Source organism: Scyliorhinus torazame, chromosome 22 (assembly GCF_047496885.1).
Source record: "Scyliorhinus torazame isolate Kashiwa2021f chromosome 22, sScyTor2.1, whole genome shotgun sequence".
Taxonomy (NCBI): domain Eukaryota; kingdom Metazoa; phylum Chordata; class Chondrichthyes; order Carcharhiniformes; family Scyliorhinidae; genus Scyliorhinus; species Scyliorhinus torazame.
Window position 1 is genome coordinate 71,801,006 of NC_092728.1, and position 19,816 is coordinate 71,820,821.

At 45.6% G+C, this 19,816-nt stretch overlaps 1 protein-coding gene across 1 annotated transcript; it reads right to left on the reverse strand.

Moving 5' to 3' along the window:
* Positions 1-1,592: 1,592 nt before the first annotated feature.
* Positions 1,593-7,130, reverse strand: LOC140399126 (tumor necrosis factor ligand superfamily member 15-like). The gene is made up of 4 exons (XM_072488322.1): positions 6,800-7,130; positions 5,931-5,961; positions 5,752-5,796; positions 1,593-4,371 (listed from the first exon to the last, which is right to left on the reverse strand). The coding sequence occupies exons 1-4, from the start codon at positions 6,968-6,970 to the stop codon at positions 3,944-3,946; spliced, it is 675 nt and encodes a 224-aa protein (XP_072344423.1). The 5' UTR covers positions 6,971-7,130; the 3' UTR covers positions 1,593-3,943.
* Positions 7,131-19,816: the final 12,686 nt, after the last annotated feature.

Here is a 19,816-nt window from a genome sequence, read left to right on the forward strand (position 1 = left end):
TGGTCAATGCTCACCTTGGAGTCAACGTTACAAACAGTCTGCTTCAGCCTCAGAGTGGCCAGGGACAGCGATGAAGTTGGTGACGTAACAGAATTTGCAGTGGGGACTGATGAAAATAGCTTCAGTCCACCAAGTATTTATTGGGAGTAATTTTCTGTTCACTTAGTATTCGATGTTCAATAAGCAGTCTGACAAATTAGAGTCCGTGGAGGGGATGAGACATGTGGTGAGGGAGAACTGGGTGTCAGCAGTGTGCATGTGGAACGATGACGCGTTTTTGAATGTCAGCAAGGAGCAATATGCAAATGTGAAACAGAATGGGGCCCAGGCTAGGTCCTTGGGAGACACCAGGAACAGGAAGAGAAGCAATTGCAGATGATTGTCTGGATAGAATGGAAGCGGACAAATGCAATCCCACACAACCGGTCAATGGTGGGACATGCTGGCAGAGGGTGACTACGTGAAAGTCTGCAGGCAGGTTGCAAAGAAGGGAGGAATCGTTTACCACGGTCAGTCACAAAGGTCAACATTTGTGACTTTGGTAAGAGCTGTTTCAGTGGAGTGACAGGCATGGAAATCTAATTTGAGGGATTTGAACATGGCTTTTCTGGGAAAGGTGGGCATGTATTTGAGAGACAGCAGCATATTCGAGTAATTTGGAGAGGTCAGACAAGTTCGAGCTAGGGTGGTAGTCTGCACAGATGGAGGAGTCAAGGGTGTATTTTTTCCCAGCACTATACTTGACTATTCCATTACACACCTGGCCGATCTCCCATGTTCTACTGGCTGTAAACTTGAGGTCATCAAAAAATTCACTGTCCATGCCCTAAGTCACGCAGAGCTCCATTCACCCATCACCAAATCTCAGCTGACCTACTCTGACTCCTGATTATTTTATTGTAATCTGTAGCCCCACAACTCTTTGAGTTACCTGTGCTACTCTCAGTCTGGTTTTGTGAGCATTCCTGATTTTAATCCCTCTGTGGTACCACTGCCCCTTTAAAGGGTGTGCCCTCATGGTCCACATAACCGGCATGGGGCCTATCATGCGGGAGTGCGTGGATCCCTACCAATGGAGAGAAAGCCTCGGCCCTGGCTAATTGCTTCTGGTCAGAGTGAACCCGGGAGCCAGAGTGTGAACACCCATATAGAAACTCTGTGCCTGTACATTCTTTGTTCTTCATTACTAATGTCAACTTGGTATTGCCTCGATAAACCACACCTTCCACCAGATGACTGTGCCTTCATCTGACTGGACTCGTGAGGTCTGACCTTCCCAAATCCTTTTAGACGCTCCTTAAACCAATTTCTTTTGACCAAACATTTGGACGTCCATCTTAATATTTTATGTGACTCTATGGAAAAATATACTTTAGAACATTCCTGTGACAGCTTTATGACATTAGAAATACCAGTTGTTGACAGGGTGATGCCAGCAGATTTGCAGAGCGGGGGGACAGCACCAGAGGAATTACTGAGTTCTCCTGATTTTACAACTCTTTCTATTCACATTTACTTTTTCACTAAAGATGGTGAAACAAAACAAACATGGGCAATCCAAGCAAAGAATAATAAATGTTCACAAAATGTCCTTGATTTCAGCCTTTATTTCATTAAACATTAATTTTCTCACACCGATATTCAATCACAATATTAACATTGTATTAAATGCAACATAAGGTTGAATTTTTCTCACAACTTTTTTCTCCCTTTCTCTTTGAATCTTATTAGATTATAATTCCACTGGAGGCGCCTTCCTCCCCCAGTTTACAATTATTCAAGTGCAGGCTATTTAACCGAGGGAAGAGCACAACTTAATCTAATCCTGTTCTTATCCAATGTTCACATTAACTGGGGTCACCGGACAGCAACAGAAGCAGGAGGTTAGGCTGGCCCCTCCTTAACCTGCTCCGCTGCAGCTGTCGAAGCTGGATTACGTAGTCAAATATGGGATCTTCCTGATTGTTATGACGTGATTAATTGTTCGTTAAATTCCGTGAACCATGAGGAGAATATATATTTGAAATTAGTGCTACTGAAATGAATATAACATCTGACAAACTAGTTCAAAATCAGGAATCTTGATAAAGATTCGAAGGTAAATCGTCACTATTCCAAAGAATTTCTACAATACCAATAGGTATTTAACATGATCTACAATATGTAAAATATGTCATTAAATAACATAGGTTTTAATATAAAACATAATGTAAATAAAATCTTAGCTTAGGTGCAGATCATAATGAGGAATAGATGATGGATAAGCTTTGTAGCAAACAAAACATACAATTAGTCTTGTTCATGCATGCCTTTCTTTTAACTCATACACAGGTACAACTAATAATATCAGAGACATTTTGAACTAAATACGATGTAGTCAGCTCGAAGCTCCGTATTTTTCTGAGTGGTGTCTATCATTCTAATTAATTATCAGCATTTGAGAGTATAAATAATATATATGAAAATTGTCTATTACATAGCAACATAATTCACATCATAAATTTGAGAACTTAAATTAAAAGTTTGCGTTCATCTGGAAATGTTGCCTTGTGTCAAGAAAAGTACACAGTAATGCAACAAAACTTAGAACTAATTGTTCGATCTGCTCTGTCGACTAAATATTCACTGCTTTACGCTGAATTGTAGTGTCATTTGTTACTGCATTGGAAGTCTGGGCTTAAAATGATTTCAATACAAATGGAGGGATTTCTTTCCAGCTGTTAACAGTGGAATGATCCAAAAGAGGGGTGTCAAACTCAGATCATATTAGTGCCACAACTGTCCAGTCAGAACACCACAGAAGGGAGTATTTGGCAAATTGACAAATCAGCTTCATCCTTCATTCTTCTGTGTTTTTGTTGTGTTCTTGCGGGAGACAGTGACATAGTGGTAATATCACTGGACTAGTAATCTAGGGACATGGGTTCGAATCCCACCATAGCAGATAGTGAAATTTGAATTCAATAAAAATACGGGACTGGATTCTCCGCCCCACTGCGCCACATTTCTGCCCCCACCCGACGGTTGGATTCTCGCTTATGCCGGCCGGTCAATGGTATTTCCCATTGTGGGGCAGCCCCACGCCGTCGGGAAACCTCCCGGGTGCCGGCAAAACGGAGTATCACCCCGGCGGAAAATCCCACCCCTGGAATTAAAAGTTTAACCATGAAAGCACTGACAATTGTTGTAAAAACCCATCTTACAGGGTGGATTCTTTTGGCGCCCCATGGCATGTTTCTCGGCAGCAGGAGGCAGCCCACCCGCCATTGGACGACAGTGAGATCTTCTGGTCCTATCACTGTCAATGGAATTCCTCAGTGAATCCCATCTCCTAGCCCTCCCCCGGCGGAACCAAACAATCCCACTGGAGAGAATGACCAGAAAGTCACCCCCTACAGGGTCTGGCCTACATGTGACTCCAGACCGACAGCAATGTGGCTGGCTCTTAAATACCCTCTAAACAAGTATCATTAGGGATGGACAATAAATGCAGACCTAGCTGGCGATGCCCACATCCCATGGACAAATAAAGATAAACTGTTTTGCACTGTCCACATTCCCATTTTTTGGCAGTCATATTCTCAAGACTGCACATTTTCAGTGCAGGCACTCCAGCATCCCAGTGTTGGATTTCTTGGTCTCTCACTTTTCAGAAGGGTCCATTCAGTTCAAATTGCAAAGTTGGAAACCTCCATCTGACATGGGCAACCCTTCATTGTATCCCCAGTTCACAAGTTGACTTTGTGCCTATATAACATTATTTAAATAAAAGTCCATCGACTGAAAATAACTGCTGCAAAAATTTGTGCTCGTGAGTCACAACCCAGACACCTTAACTGGATGTGATCGATAGAACTTCAAGTAAGGTATCTTTTGTAGCCCTCCAGCGATCTATTTAGCTCCCCTGATTAATGAATGTAGCGCTTTCTATGTAACTGAGTCATCATAGTAAAAATGCACCAAAGTAAGTTTTATGGTCATTGGTAAAATCCACCTGCTTCACACTGCTGACATTTACTATGATCCTATCACCTTGTTCGAGGTGAAATACCGCCCCCAAATAGATAGCCATACGCCATAGACTTTTTTCTCCATTTATAGATCTGGTGGAACTCAGTAGCTGCATGGGTTTAGGGTATCGTGGAGTCAATTTGGTAATCATATGAATGATAAGAGAGTTGTTTTCATTCATGTCGCTTGCATAGCCTCTAAATGAGACCTGGGAGTAGACAAAGTAGTCTCCTTTTCTTGGAATAGTAAGTGCCCGGTCCTGATAATTTAGTTCGCCCTTCGTAAAAGCAAGTCCGTTCTTATGTTCCCACTGGAGAGCGAAATATTCACCGTCCTTCTTATCAGAGGAAGTCACTTTGGCTAAAAAATAAAATAAAAAGCCATTTATTTACAACTTTCCTGTTTACATGAAAAAATAGTTTGAAGAAACAAATGTTCCTAAATCTTTGCAATTATACATTATAGCTTGACTTGAGCCAGGTATTAACTGTTCAGTGACGGGCAAACAAAACTACACGACAAAAGATTTAGGCCTGTTTTGTATGATTATAATTGCTGATAGTTATTTAAAACAGCACAAAATCTACTATTTATATGAATATGACAGGCATAACTCTGGTTGGCATTTGTGACTATTATCGATGACAGCTATTCAATTTTAAGGTCTAAATATTTGCCCTCGCGTTTGAACCCATCAAAAGGAATGAAACGTTTAGGCAGCCTATTATGAATCTCTTCACGCTAATGTGGTGATGACATCAACTAACAGAAAACACCTTCTGGCAATACTGTTGCTCTTGTGAAGAAACTTAACTCGAATATTGCAACAGTGGACGTGTGTTAGCACTTTCCAATTTGTGATTGTGGGACATGAGATTTTCTTTGTGCGAAACACGAGTGATGTTTTTTGTGTTATTGAACTGACTGTTAAGATGACACATCTTTGAATTTATTAGAAATGAATTTGTACACTTGGAACAATGAAAAGAACATCAATGACTCTGAAACAAAATGTAATTGCAAATTACGTTGGTAAAGTATCAAAAAAAGGAACAGTTAGCAGAAGACGTAACCACTCAGGAAACTGTTGGCGAGCAAAGAGTTTGATTTGGAATATTATATTATTAGTACAAATATACACTACAAAATCCAGGTAACGTAAATATTATAATTTTGGAATAAGGGATATTTCCTAAAAGATTCCCAATGATAAGAGTGTGACATAGTCCAATGAAAGCTTTAGGCTGGACCAATGGCCTCCTCCTGCACTGTAAAAATTCTATGATTTCTCATTCTATTCTATCGTAGACCTTCAATAGAATGTATCCCTCAGTAGTTTTGACTACACTTGGAGTATGTGCATATAATCATTTACTCAGGCTTGAAAATGCCAGGATTGATTCACGTATCTTACTATTTCTAATACAATTTACTAACAATTCTATAATAACCACATTGTTATTTTTTTCTAAATGTCTTTGAATGAGTTCATATCGATCAGCTAGTTACTCCAGTCTGCTTATGGTGGAAAGATGAGGAGCCTACAATGTCGAAATGGAAGTTTAAACACCAAGGCAATGCAAGAGTCTTTCTGCTGATGGGACAGAGCAAACATGCTGTTTTTAAGCTCCAACTGTAAGGATGATCTTTTTGAAAAGTTGATACGTTGAGAAAGTATTCTTTAAAAAAAAAATCTACAAGGACTAACTCGGTGCAAATGAAAACAGCAACATCTCTTACCTGTCAGGTGTGCCCTTGGTTTTTCAGCAGTATCGACAGGTAGTCCTGGGGGGACAAAAGTTGATGTTTTGTCAACATCAAGGAGCACTTGTTAATTCGACAATCATAACGCAGAACAAATCAGAATTTCTTTTTTTTTTGGAAGGTGCATATATAAAGTTTGTTTAAAGAATACTTACGAATCATTTCGGGACCAATCTGTGTTTCACTCTGAAACAAAATAAATGTGTGGTATTATGGATTAGAAGCATCACTTTAAACAAGTTACATATTCAATGGTGGAAGTATCTGACTTTAACTTTAATGCCAAACTAAGATAAAATTACAAGCAATGTCCATCACAAGGCAGAGTTACAATCAGTGGCAAACTTAAAATTTACAATGTTAAACACTGGATTACAATTAATGTCAACATTAAGATTTGCAATTAATGTCAGGCTTGAGGGAAATTTTAGAATCAATGTCAAGCTTAAAACGTATCACGTCAAACTTAAACATCGCAGTGTTCAATATTTAAGCTTGACATTGAATCTAAGGTGTCTCTGCATCACAATTAATGTCAAGCTTAACATGTATAATGTCAAGCTTAACATTGGAAACAATCACACTGCAAATTGTAAGGGTTGAATTACAATGAATGTCAAAAGTAAGATAAGATTTGCAATTAATGTCAAACTTAAAGGAAATTTTGGAATCAATGTCCATGCCAATGTATCATGCCAAACTTAAATTTCGCAATGTTGAACATTTAATTCCAATGTTGAACATTGATTCCAAAGTGTCTCTGAATCACAATTAATGTCAAGCTTAACAAATGTCAAGCTTAACATTGGAAATTTGAACTTTGCAAATTGGAAGGGTTGGATTACAGTAAACGTCAAAATTAAGATTTGCAATTAATGTCAAACTTTGGAATTAACGTCGAGCTTAAAATGTCAAACTTCAAATTCGCAGTGTTGAACTTCGAAGGACAATCCATCATGTCAGACTGTGTGGACAACGCCAAATCCTCAGCGGGGTGGGGAATGGGAATGATGATGGGTCTTACCTTCTGGGCCGGGACGTGCTGTAGGAGCAGGTAGACGCTGAGGCCGGCGAGCAGGAAGCAGCAGCTCACGCAGCCGGCGAGCAGCAGACGAGTGCGCCTGCCAGGCGCGCCACGCGGCCGTCCCGCCTGCCCCATCATCCCCACGGTGTCCTCTTCCCTCATCGCATCCATCGTCGCTGCTCTGGGAGGTGTGGCGATTTGAGTGACTTTGCCCTTGGCTTCCCCGACATATAAACTGCAGCTATCCTGAGGCACTGTGACGTGGGGAATCCATGCAGGGAATGCCGCCTACGATACGAAACTCGAAGCAAGCTGTGTGTGTGTGTATGTTTTTTAAAAATAAATGTTGTTTCTAAATTGCACCCCCCCCCTCCCCCTCCCAAGTGAAAACTGGAAAGTCCCAGCGGCAGGAACCTTTTGTCAACATAACACATGAAACCTCACTCGGATTGACAAGACCGACAACACAGTTTGGAGTTAACAAGGAACCAAGAGTGAAAGTATTGCCTTCACATCAAAGTTTTTTTTTCAAACGCCCACATTGGTCGCCTTCATACTGTACTCCGCTTTACTTTACTGTACTAGAAAGAGTAGCGAGCGAGGGGGATTTCACTCCAGATTTACTTTTGGGTTTATTATACGTACGTATTTATTTTCCACCTGGATTAGAAATGGATCTTCAAACTTGTTCCCCTCTCTGCCCGAATCCGTCTTTTTTTTTAGTACCGGTTCAGTCCAGAGAGGCTTGACTCAGAGCCGGGAAGTCTGGCTCACTGAATGAAGGCTCGCCATGTCCTCCGATGCAGAGGTGATTTACCAGAATAGTATGAAGGACTTGAATCATGTAGAGAGTTTAGAAGCTGGATGGTTCTCCTTGGAGTAAAAGAGGTTACAGGGAGATTTCATCGAGGCATTCGAAACGATACATAGATTTTTACATAGAATTGACAGTGCAGAAGGAAGCCATTCAGCCCATCGAGTCTACACCAGCCCTTGGAAAAAACTTACACCTCCACCGTATCCCTGTAACCCAGTAACCCCACCTAACCATTTTGGACATTAAGGGCAATTTAGAATGGCCAATCCACCTAACCTGGACATATTTGGACTGTGGGAGGAAAGCGGAGCACTCGGAGGAAACCCACGCAGACACGGGGAGAAAGTGCAGACTCTGCACAGACAGTGACCCAAGCCAGGAATCGAACCTGGGACCCGGGTTCTGTGAGGCAACAGTGCTAACCACCGTGTTACCATACGATTAAATAATTCCTCCTGACAGGGGGATCAGAGGCTCAGTGGTCAGAGTTTAAGACTGAAGAGCGAGAGAGGAGAGACCTGAAGAATTTTCTTTTACACAGCTAGTTAGGATGATGTGAGGGGGAAAAAACTTTTTCACACCACGAGTGGTTTGGATCCGGAGTGCACTGCCAGCAAGTGTGGTGGAGGCGGGTTCAATTGAAGCATTCAAGGGGGCATTGGATGGCTACTTCAACAGAGACAATGGGCAGCGGCATGGGAAAAAGGCAAGGGAATGGCACTAAGGAGCCATAATGCTTGCCGGTGCAGAGACATGATGGGCAGAATGGCCTGCGCCAAAATGATTCTGTGATCAGAAAGCATGGTGGAAACCAGTTCACTAATTTTCAAAAGGGAACTGGATAAATACTTGAAAAGGGGAAGCAACGTACAGCTGGAGGGGGAAAAGAATGGGTCATCGAAATAACTACATACCGCTTTCAAAGATTGAAACAGATGCCATGGTCTGAGTGGTCTCCTGGGTTCTGTGATTCTATGAACAACTCAACGGCAGATGAATTTTAAGGAGAAAGAAATGACCTAGATAGGAAGCCTGTTGTACAGTTCACAGTGGCTGTGTTCTGAATGGTTAAAAAAAGAATATACACCTGTCCTTGTTTTGGATTGTTAGATGATGGTTCAAAAGGGAGACAAAAGTCTGTGACTTCAAGGATAACAACATTGCTGGAAAAATTACAGGAAGTTACACATCTTGTTGCTGGTACTGCGCATCACCTGACCGGCCTTGTTAGTGAGTTGACAGGAAGGTTTGAAGCAGACAAAGCAACGTGTTGATATTTAAGAAGGTGACAAGATGTGAGTTCAGTAAAGAAAAATCAAAATGAGGAAATGGGGTAAAGAGATGGAGAACCGCAAATGCAGTACATCTAAATTAAATGTAAACTATTAACGCATTACTTTATTTTTATATACTTCCAGCACGTCACTAATTGTTTTATAGTTTCCATAATCCGTTCTCAAATTAACTCCTTTCCCTGTGATTGGAGTATTTCTGGAATCACTTGCCCATTCCACTTGCGTTCAAACCTTTCTAAAATGTTTTTTTCCTTCAGTCCACAGTTTTGAATGAAGGATTAAATCCAAAACATTAATTTGCCAATATCTTTCTTGAGATGGCGACTGGCTTGCGTATTCTCAGCATTTTCTGGTTGTACTTTAGGATTAACAACATTTGTGTGTGTTTTTTTAAATATTCAGACTGTGTTTCAAACCGTGCACTTCAATTTGTCATGTACTTCCTGATTAAATGACATATCTTGTACCATGCCATTGAAGTCTAATGTTAACACTCCCTTCAAATGGGGATTTTCACAGTAACCTCATTGCATTGTTAATGTAAGCCTACTTATGACACTAATAAAGATAATTATTATATTCAGCAAGCACTTTGATTAATGATAGCGATCATTTATCTGCTACTGATTCCACCAAGACAAAGTTGTCCACTGTGGTATGAACCCTGCTTCACCCACACACCATTCCCAATGCATGAATTCTTTGAGTATATAGTGTCATTTAAGAGTTAATCCATTTCAGTATGCTTTAGCTTCAGAAAATAATTTTGGCATCAGCTTAATCCCTTGCTGGATTAATGCTTTATAGCACACTCGAGACAATGTGGTACTTTTTATATGCATCATCCATGCACATTTTGAAAATCAATTGCCTGCAGTATTTTTTGCCCAAACACACAAAGAGTTGATGATCAGTCACACATGCTCTGTGATGCTGGAGCAACATCTTGTTTCTGTTCACTCCATGGGTCTCCATCGGGCGAATGCTGAATTTGAAGTGAATAAGCGACAGACTTGCTGGTGAAGTGGCTGAAGAAACTAGAAACAAGCAGCATCTTTCAGTAGACGTCAACCGATTGGACATGAATGGTTGGAAATTTACTCAGGAAGTAAGATTGTATTCATGAGAATAATAATACCCTGCTTATTTCTATGTTTTTGTTGGAAACATTCCCTTACGTGGACCTTCGAACGGCAGAAAATGCCCTCTTTTAGATGCTATTTATACAATGTTGTTTATGCAATGTAAGTTTCATTATGTTTTCTGAAAAGAATCAGGAAAATTATCTTCGTAACAACTGGAATTATTTGCAGAAATTAGTACAGTGGTTTATTATCAAAGTATAGCTGAAGACTCTTTAAAATTGAATATAACGTTCAACCTCTCTGGCAGCAATTGCTTAGCCTGGGGTTTTCCTTTAGTTCTGCTGGAGTTACAGTGAGCAATTAAATGTATATCACCTGAAATGCCAGACATGTAGATAGCATCAGCATTAGTACTTGTCTGACTTATTGATCTCTGACTTTGAAAGGCAGCAGGCGTGACATTTACAAGGATATACCAGTTCTGTTTGTTTATGTCTGCTTTAAATTGCTGCAGTTTGTGTTGCTGCACTTGTGTCTGTAGATTGTGCAGTCTGGGTGGGTGGTGGACTGCTATGATTAAGTATCTACTTTAGGATTTTGCTGGTAGAAGTATTCATGTGTTTTTTATTTGTAGTTATGTTTACGTTTTGTGTAGTTTTACTGTTTTCAGTCGACTGCCTTCTGCACCTTTTGGGGTTTTGATGTTTTTTCAAAGATATAAAAATAAAATGCTTTTGCTGATTGTATTACTGTGGCCGGTATCGCTTGTGTTTAAGTTGCCTCGGTAATTGTTGGCTATATTATAAATTCTTAGAACTTGCAAATAGTGATGCACATCTATCATGAGGTATGTAATTCGACTATGTTACTGATGGATATTATTGCTGGATAAATGATTGGTGTTGAGACTCTTAGCATGTTGATGTTTGATGGCTGCATACGCTTCAGGTTCCCCTGTTATATCTTACCTTCCCGTTTGTCTGCCTGTTATTGAAGCCTACTTGTGAAAAAAAGTGAAGTGGGAAATGGTTCAGAAGGCACTTGGCACAGAAGGTGGCTGCCTGACACACAAGATGGAGACACAGAGAATAAAGCAGGCATAACTGATGCCTGGAGCCCAGCAGGGTGCCAGTGGGACAGATAGGAACAGATCCAGGACAAAGGGAGCCAGACAGGAAGATTAAGAAAGACATAAATGCGGGACACCACTTGAATAAAGCTGACTTCAGCCAAGGTGGACACAATGATATGCTAATACGAATGTCTTGGGCCATTTCCTAAAACAAAGGGATAATCGATACTGCTTTCCTGCTGCCAGCTGTAACCTGTAAAACCTCTTTAACTATAACCATGTGTAAATGGCAAAACGCTTACAAATAGCGATGTACAATCTATAAAATGTTTAAAGATAACAAGGTGATGATTGTTTTGTATCTGGGCTCATTGTGAACCCAAAGTGGCTGTTTAAAGATAACAAGGTGATAATTGTTTTGTATCTGGGCTCATTGTGAACCCAAAGTATAAAATGAATGACTGCCATTCAAACCACGAGAAAGGTTGGCTACCGTACCGCGGGGTACGTACGCTTTCTCCCGAAGCATCGTGTAACAATAAACTGCACTGATTGAACACAGCAAGTCTGACTCCCGAAGTGGTTGATTTTCCCACAACATATTGGCGTAGTCGGCAGGATCTTATTTCTGGTGAGTTCCGATCGAAGGCATCGATCGGAAAGCCGGGGTAAAGATCGTTTCGAATCTGCAGGAGTCAGACAGGTCAAAAGGTGCAGTATAAAATAAGGTACCTATAGTGATAAGCATAGTGATATAAGTCTTGACTGTATAGTGACATGATAATAGATAAAGTACTAACTGCTGATAGTATTAAGGATTTGTGGCTTGTGCTGATCAACAAATGGACAAGGTAGTGCTGCGCCAAACGCCCAGCCTTAGACTGGCTGTCAAGAGGAGGAATCTCCCACGCGAAGATCAGGATTTGAAGTGGGTATGGAGGCACCAAAGGCACGAAGGATTGTGAAGCACAAGTGGCAGAAATCGGTGAACCCCGAACTCTGTAGTGGCGAACAAACGCAGAGTTCTTGTATGAAAGTAGAGCATAAGTTGGGTACTGGGCTGTCAATTGTCTTATTAGCGGTGTGGAAAAGGAGCTGATCAACTCTGATCTAGAGCCGAACTCCGGTGGAGAAGCACATTGCCGAGGTGGTAATAGTGGACACCGTGAGTATAAGACAAACCCTGAGAGATGATAGCGCGGCGCTGGAATAGTAATAGTGGCTGGGGGGTAGTGAAGTCACTTCAGTAGAGAGCACACTTTGCTAAGAGGCAGCTGCGGCCGTACAGAGTACAGACAGTGCTAGGGTAGTAATAGTGGCTGGGGGGGGGGGGGGGGGGGGGGTAGTGAAGTCCCTCCAGTAGAGAGCACACTTTACTCATAGTAACTGGGGGTATTGAAGTCTGCGAGATGGCAGGCAATGATATAAAAAGGATCTGCAGGTTCTCTTATCGAGACATATATGACAGACAGACAAGCGTTGATAAAAAAGATGAAGAAGGATGGCTGGGACACTTCCCAGACCTTAGAACAACAGAGCGGTTGGATTGACAAAGAGAAGAGAAACAAGACTAAAAAGATAGGGATAATGTTAGTACATCAGTTAGCAGGACTAATTGAACAAGTCGGCACCTCTACTGAAAAGTGGAAGGAAGACAAAGAGAAGATCAGGGAATTAGAATCTAGAGTAAGGGAACTGGAGAAACACAACCACGTGTTGAGAGAACAACAAGGGAGGGGGGAAACCGATCCCCTACCCCCTTACGAGCCCACACAGCAGGGGCCAACCGCCCCTTCGGCAGGGTGAGGTGCATTAGAATACAACTTAGCGCCAGTAACCCGAGGGGGAACAGATGCGCAGCCAAAAGCGAATTATAAACCCTTTACCCTAGGTGAGAGACAGCAGATAATGGCTTCCCTGGCAAATTACAACCTAGAAGCACAAACACCAAATTCTGGGAAGAATTAGACACAATCTGGATAGGACACCAGTTACACCTAAGAGGCGTACACCAGCTGGTCAGGGCAGCCTGTCCAGCAGATAAGTGAAGGCAGGTAGCTGGCAGACTCGCCACTCCTGCAGCCCAGGATTATAACAGGGGATGGTGGACACATGCCATCACTTTAACAGCAGAGATAGATGCACAGCAGGACCCCTTCGCCCAATTTAAAACAGAAATCCAGAGAGTGTTAGGGAACGCTCCCACTAACTGGAGCAAGATCACTACCAGAAGACAGCAGAATGGGGAAGGAGCTTCTGAATATGGGGAACGATTGTTCCATGTGTACCATGAGTGCTCAGGGCAAGGGAACCCATGCCGTGGGGATCGGGCGTTCATCAAATCTTTTAAAGATGGACTCTCTACTGCCCACCAGACTATCCTAAAAATGGGAGTGATTACGACGAGTTGGTAGTGGGCTAGCGGTGTACAGGTAGAGGAGACATCCCAGGTCAGAGCAAGACAAGAAAGAGTAGCAAACCCCAGTAACGGAAACTGGGCCAAGCCAAAACTGACCTGCCACAATTGTGGCCAGCAAGGGCACTATGCGAGGGATTGCGGGGCCCCACAGAAAGGAGACAGACCAGGAAACAGTGGGAAGCATTGCAGCCACTGTAATAAGTATGGACACTCAGAGGCAGTGTGTTGGGAGAAGCATGGGAGACCCCCGACTCGATCCAGGACCACCACAGAACCGGAGGGATCACGGAACCTCCGAGGTCAGCAGTGCTGACTGTCTGCAGCCCCCACTCACAAGGTGAAAAAGGAGGGAAGAATCTATGTGTCTGCACTAGTAGGGGGCAGACAATGTGAGATGCTAGTGGACACAGGAGCGTCCATATCTGTTACCAACCTACCCTTACCCCATACAAACAAAATGATTCGCCTAACCGGGATAGGAGGGAACAAAACACCCGCCTACCTGAGTGAAACCACGTTAGTAGAAATAAATAATTTGTATATACCCATGAGATTCTATGTATGCCAAAATATCGAGGGTACAATAATGGGAAATGATTTAATGAAGGAATATAAAGTTTTAATAGATTGTGGAAAGGGAGAATTGATTTGGCCAAGACAGGACGGTCGGAAAACTAAAATAGGGAAACTTACAAATCACTTGGAAACCATTAAGGTGGCCACAGTCACTGCCAGAAATTGGGAATTAGAGAAAGGGGGGTTCGGAGCCATCTGTGCTTCCATCCCCAGAGTGTGGGCGGAGACAAAATTAGATACTGGACTGACTAAAACGGACCCGATAAAGGTACCAGGACCAGAGCATAAGCCCCACCGACAGTATCCAATTAAACCAGAGGCAGAAAAGGCCGTAGTAGAAATAGTCAAAGGGTTAGTGGAGAGGGGAATCCTAAGGGAGACCACAAGCACCACTAACTCCCCAACCTGGCCAGTAATCAAGCCCTATGGGAGCTATAGGCTCACGATAGACTATACCGGACTGTGGTGGTATGTATTAGGGGTCATGTGGGACTGTGAAGCCGAGATGCTATTGGCTGACAGATCCCGGGTCCTGGTTGGCTGCCGACTCCTGGCTCCGCCCTGAAGGCCGAGTATAAGATCCCGAGCTTCTCCCCGCAGCTTATTCTGTTGCTGAGCTGCTGGGGACAAGCATCGCTTAATAAAGCCTGGATCGACTTCATCACTCTTCGTCTCTCATGAGTCATTGTGTGCTACAATGACTTAATAAAGCCACGCCCAAATTGCACCCCATTGTAGCAAACCCCTCGACAATCCTGAACGGACTGTCGCAGGAACATAACATATTCACTGATTGAACACAACAAGTCTGACTTCCGAAGTGGTTGATTTTCCCACAACATATTGGACATAGCCAACGGATTCTGGTCCCTACCATTGGATCCAGAATCCCAGGACAAATTTGCCTTTACAGTAGGGGACAGACAATACACGTGGACTCGCCTAACACAGGGATTCCACAACAGCCCCGCTATCTCCCGTCGGGTAATGAGTGACATCCTGAGTAGGGTAGAACTACCAGAGGGCAGAATGGCCCTCCAATAGGTAGACAATATCCTAATAGCTTCAGGGTCCAAGTTGGGACACCAGGAAACACTGTACCTAATCCTACACGAGTTAGAAACTGCAGGGTTAAAGGTAAGCCCCAAGAAGGCACAAATCGGGAAGGCACAGGTCCTACATCTAGGACACCTTATATCCCAAGGACTTAAAGAAATACCAGCAGATCGGAAGCAGGCAATTCAACAAATGCGGTGACCTGCCACCATAAGAGGGGTCAGGAAGGTGTTAGGGTTATTCAACTATAGCCAAAGTTTTATCCCGAGGTTCGCAAAATTGGCTGAACCAATACAGGAACTAGTCAAAGGGGGAAAACCAGTGTTAGAGCCCATAAAATGGGGACCGGAGCAGGAAGGGGCTTACAGTAAACTAAAAACAGAACTAATATCAGCCCGTGCACTAGGGTTACCAGATTCGAATAAAGACTTTCATATCCATTGTAGCAATGAGGGAGGATTCTATTCCGCAGTAGTGACACAGAACCATGGCGACAAGAGGAGCCCCATAGGGTACTATTCGACTGCAGAGGGACCGACAGTCACCGGGTTGCCAAGATGCATAGCCACTTTAGATTGTGCCGCCTGGGCCGTAAGAATTAACGAACCGGTAGTGATGGCAGGGAACATAATCCTCCACACCAAGCACACCTTGTAGCGGTTCTCCGCCTCATTGCGTGGCATCCGTATAGGCGTCATCAGCCACGATCGCAATGGGTAGCCCCTGTCGCCCAGCAACCAGCCCCTCAGCCGGGGATGGCGTCCTTCGTACATGCCGGGGATGGATGACCGCGACAACACAAATGAGTCGTGTACACTGCCTGGGTGACGGGCGCAGACGTGCAGGATCATCATGCGGTGGTCGCAGACCACCTGTACGTTCATTGAATAGGTCCCCTTCCTATTAGTGAACACGGCCCTGTTCTCTGCAGGTGGCCGCACGGCGACGTGCATCCCATCGATCGCGCCCTGGACCATGGGGAACCCGGCAACGGCAGAGAAGCCCACGGCCCGGGCATCTTGGCTGGCCCGGTCCACGGGGAAGCAGATGTAGCGGTGCGCCATGGCATAAAGGGCATCTGTCACTGCCCGGATGCACCGATGCACCGATGTCTGCGATATGCCGGACAGGTCCCCACTCGGTGCCTGGAATGACCCCGTTGCATAAAAGTTCAGGGCCACCGTAACCTTGACGGACACGGGGAGAGGGTGTCCCCCGCCAGTGCCACGCGGTGACAGGTGTGCCAGCAGGTGGCAGGTGTGTGCCACGGTTTCCCGGCTCATCCGGAGTCTCCTCCTGCATTCCCGGTCCGTGAGGTCCTGGTATGACCGCCGGGGCCGGTACACACGGGGCGCCCTCGGGTGCCTCCGTTGCCGTGGGGCCGCGACGTCCTCCTCCCCCTCCTCGTCCTGTCGGTCAGGTGTTCCTTCAGCCTGGGCGGCTTCCGCCTGCCCCTCTGCGGCAGCAGGCGCCGCCTCTCTGGCACGCTCCTCCTCCTCCTCCTCCTCCTCCTCCTCATCCAGGGCAACATAGACATGAGCGGCTGCCACCACGGCGGCCAACATCGCTGGATGGTCTGAAAACATGACAGCCTGGTGGGGGGGAGGGGAACAACGACATGTCATCATTGCCCATATCCCCTCCTCCCCCCAGCCAGGTGGCATGGACCGCATGGGTCCAACTGTTGGAGGCTGGCACCTGGCCAGGTGGACCAACTCATTTGCCCTCCAATCACGGACCCCCCCCCAACCCCCAACCTCCACCCCGGCACGGACCCCCTCCCCAACCTCCACCCCGGCACGGACCCCCCCAACCCCCAACCTCCACCCCGGCACGGACCCCCCCCCCCAACCTCCACCCCGGCACGGACCCCCCCCAACCCCCAACCTCCACCCCGGCACGGACCCCCCCCCCCAACCTCCACCCCGGCACGGACCCCCCCCCCAACCCCCAACCTCCACCCCGGCACGGACCCCCCCCCAACCTCCAACCCGGCACGGACCCCCTCCCCAACCTCCACCCCGGCACGGACCCCCTCCCCAACCTCCACCCCAGCACGGACCCCCCCCCAACCCCCAACCTCCACCCCGGCACGGACCCCCCCCCCAACCTCCACCCCGGCACGGACCCCCCCCAACCCCCAACCTCCACCCCGGCACGGACCCCCCCCCCCCAACCTTCACCCCGGCACGGACCCCCCCCCAACCCCCAACCTCCACCCCGGCACGGACCCCCCCCCCAACCTCCACCCCGGCACGGACCCCCCCCAACCCCCAACCTCCACCCCGGCACGGACCCCAACCCCCAACCTCCACCCCGGCACGGACCCCCTCCCGGCACTCCCCCGGAGCCCAGCCTACTCTAACCACCCCCCCCCCCCCCCCCGCCGCACACACACACACACAAGCCGCGACACACCTCTCCTCACGCAATCAGTCTGCGGCCACGCCATTTCCTGCCCAGAGCCAACCCCCCAGGCCGTCACTCACCTCCTCGCTGGTCGGCGTGAGCCTGGAGCACCGGGTCACGCCGATGAAAAGGAGGTTTGATTGACGTCGACGTGAACGGTCATCACGTCGACGGGACTTCGGCCCATCCGGAAGGGAAAATATCGGCAGGCCGAAAATCGGCTGCCTTGCGCAGACCCGTGACATTCTCCGCGGCAGCGGCGCCATTAACGCCCCGCCGACTTTTCTCCCTTCGGAGACTTCGGCGGGGGCGGGGGCGGGGGCGGGATTCACGGCGGCCAACGGCCATTCTCCGACCCGGCGGGGGGTCGGAGAATGACGCCCCAGATGCCAGAACGGCATGGATAGATAACAACAATATATTTGCCCAATTAAAAACGTAACTAAAAGGTGGTTCAGAACAGAAATCCCACCACACTCTCAAAGGAAATTCTGAGCAATTTGAGACATTTTTAAAAAACATTGAACATCATTTCATCAAATTAATGAGAAGTAGAGAAAGCAATTAAAAAATGCTTATATCAATTAACTGAATAATAACGTGGCACATGAACATTACTTGAAAGGATATCTGGATCCACACAGCCTTCAACCCAAGGTTATGATAAGGCATTACAAACCATGAATTTCAGATTGAGGAAAGTGAATGAATTCCACATGAAGTAGCAAATTAATCCATTAATCATAGGCAACCATTCTGACTAGATCTGTTGTTTCTCATCCCCGCACCTAGTGGTGCACAAGGCAGATGTTCATCCGATTCTACAGTGAGCTTTTTTTAACCTGTCGCTAACCTGTTGAGAGAGTTTTCTAGCTAATCCACACCTAGCATGGCTGACCAGAAGTCTCTCCCACTCTTACGGCCTGCCACTGGCCTGAAGTGGAAGCTTTTCGCAGGTTGATACTCAACCTGTTTGACCACGTTATGAATGCAATTTCCTTGGCCATCAAGTCCTGAGTGGGAATCCAACTTGGAGCTCCTAAGATGCTACCCACTGCACCATAGGGCCTCCAACAGTAAGTACATCTGGCATAATTGCCAATTATGAGTTACTGTGAAAATCCCCTAGTCGCCACATTCTGGCGCCTGTTCGGGGAGGCCGGTACGGGAATTGAACCCGCGCTGCTGCCATTGTTCTGCGTTGTTCTGCATTATAAGCCAGCTGTTTAGCCCACTGTTATGAACCAACCCCTGTATTCATAGCTGCATGATGGCTATTGTAGCAGTTCTAGAGCTGTCCACAATGTTGTTGCTTCTCCAAGAACAATTTTGAAGTAATATTTTAAAATCTGGAAATTGCCTCACGATATTTTAATGTGAGAATGCAGCGTATGAATTTGAAGATGAGACAGTGGCATGGCACATAATTTGGAAGAAGCCATTTTCTACGCATTTATTAATGCCAGGATACATTTATATCAGGATTGTGCAACTAATTTAAGTAATCCACACCTGCCTCACAATTTTCATTGACTACACCCAGGACATTATTTCAATGAAGCACAGTGAGTCACTCAATACGTGTACTGACTTAAATGTAATTTCAACCTTATTTAAGGTTAACATTACAGCTGTTCAAGTGTCATCTCCATTCATTTGGAAGCAGTCAAAATGCATTCAGTGCTTCGAGCTTTTTTGCAAATAGATGAGTAGATCCCACACCGGACCTTAACCCCCTCCCACCATCTCCACTCCATTGTCGTCGGCAGCTCTGGGAATTTAAAAATTGTTTAATATCCTTTAAGTCTGTTTTTATCTCCCGATGTACAATGTAGTCCTGCCTGTCGCATGCAAATCAAAACTGTCACATGTTTGCGACTTTGAAAGTTATGCCCGGAATTCTCCACCGTTGGCAGCGCGCCCCTGCCTGCAGGCTTCCCGGCCGGCCAGGGGGTGGCTACAATGGGAAATCCCATTGACAAGTGGCAGGTAAAGAGAATTCCACCGCCAGCGAATGGCGTGCCACCGAGAGACACACGGCTGGGACACAGGAGAATCCAGCACACCGTCTCATCCACTTGTGGTATCTGACATGCCTGGGGAGCTTGATGGAATGACATGAGTTCCCAGCACATCAATATAATTTGAGTTATTCAGCATTTTCCCTCTTCCATTTCGTCACTGGTTGTAATCGTTAAAGTTGCCTCTACCTCCCTAAGCAGTTGGCCTGGATTTGAACTTGGGAGGCTGATTCTCTGTAGGGATTGGGGGTAGGGCCAAGGTGCTGA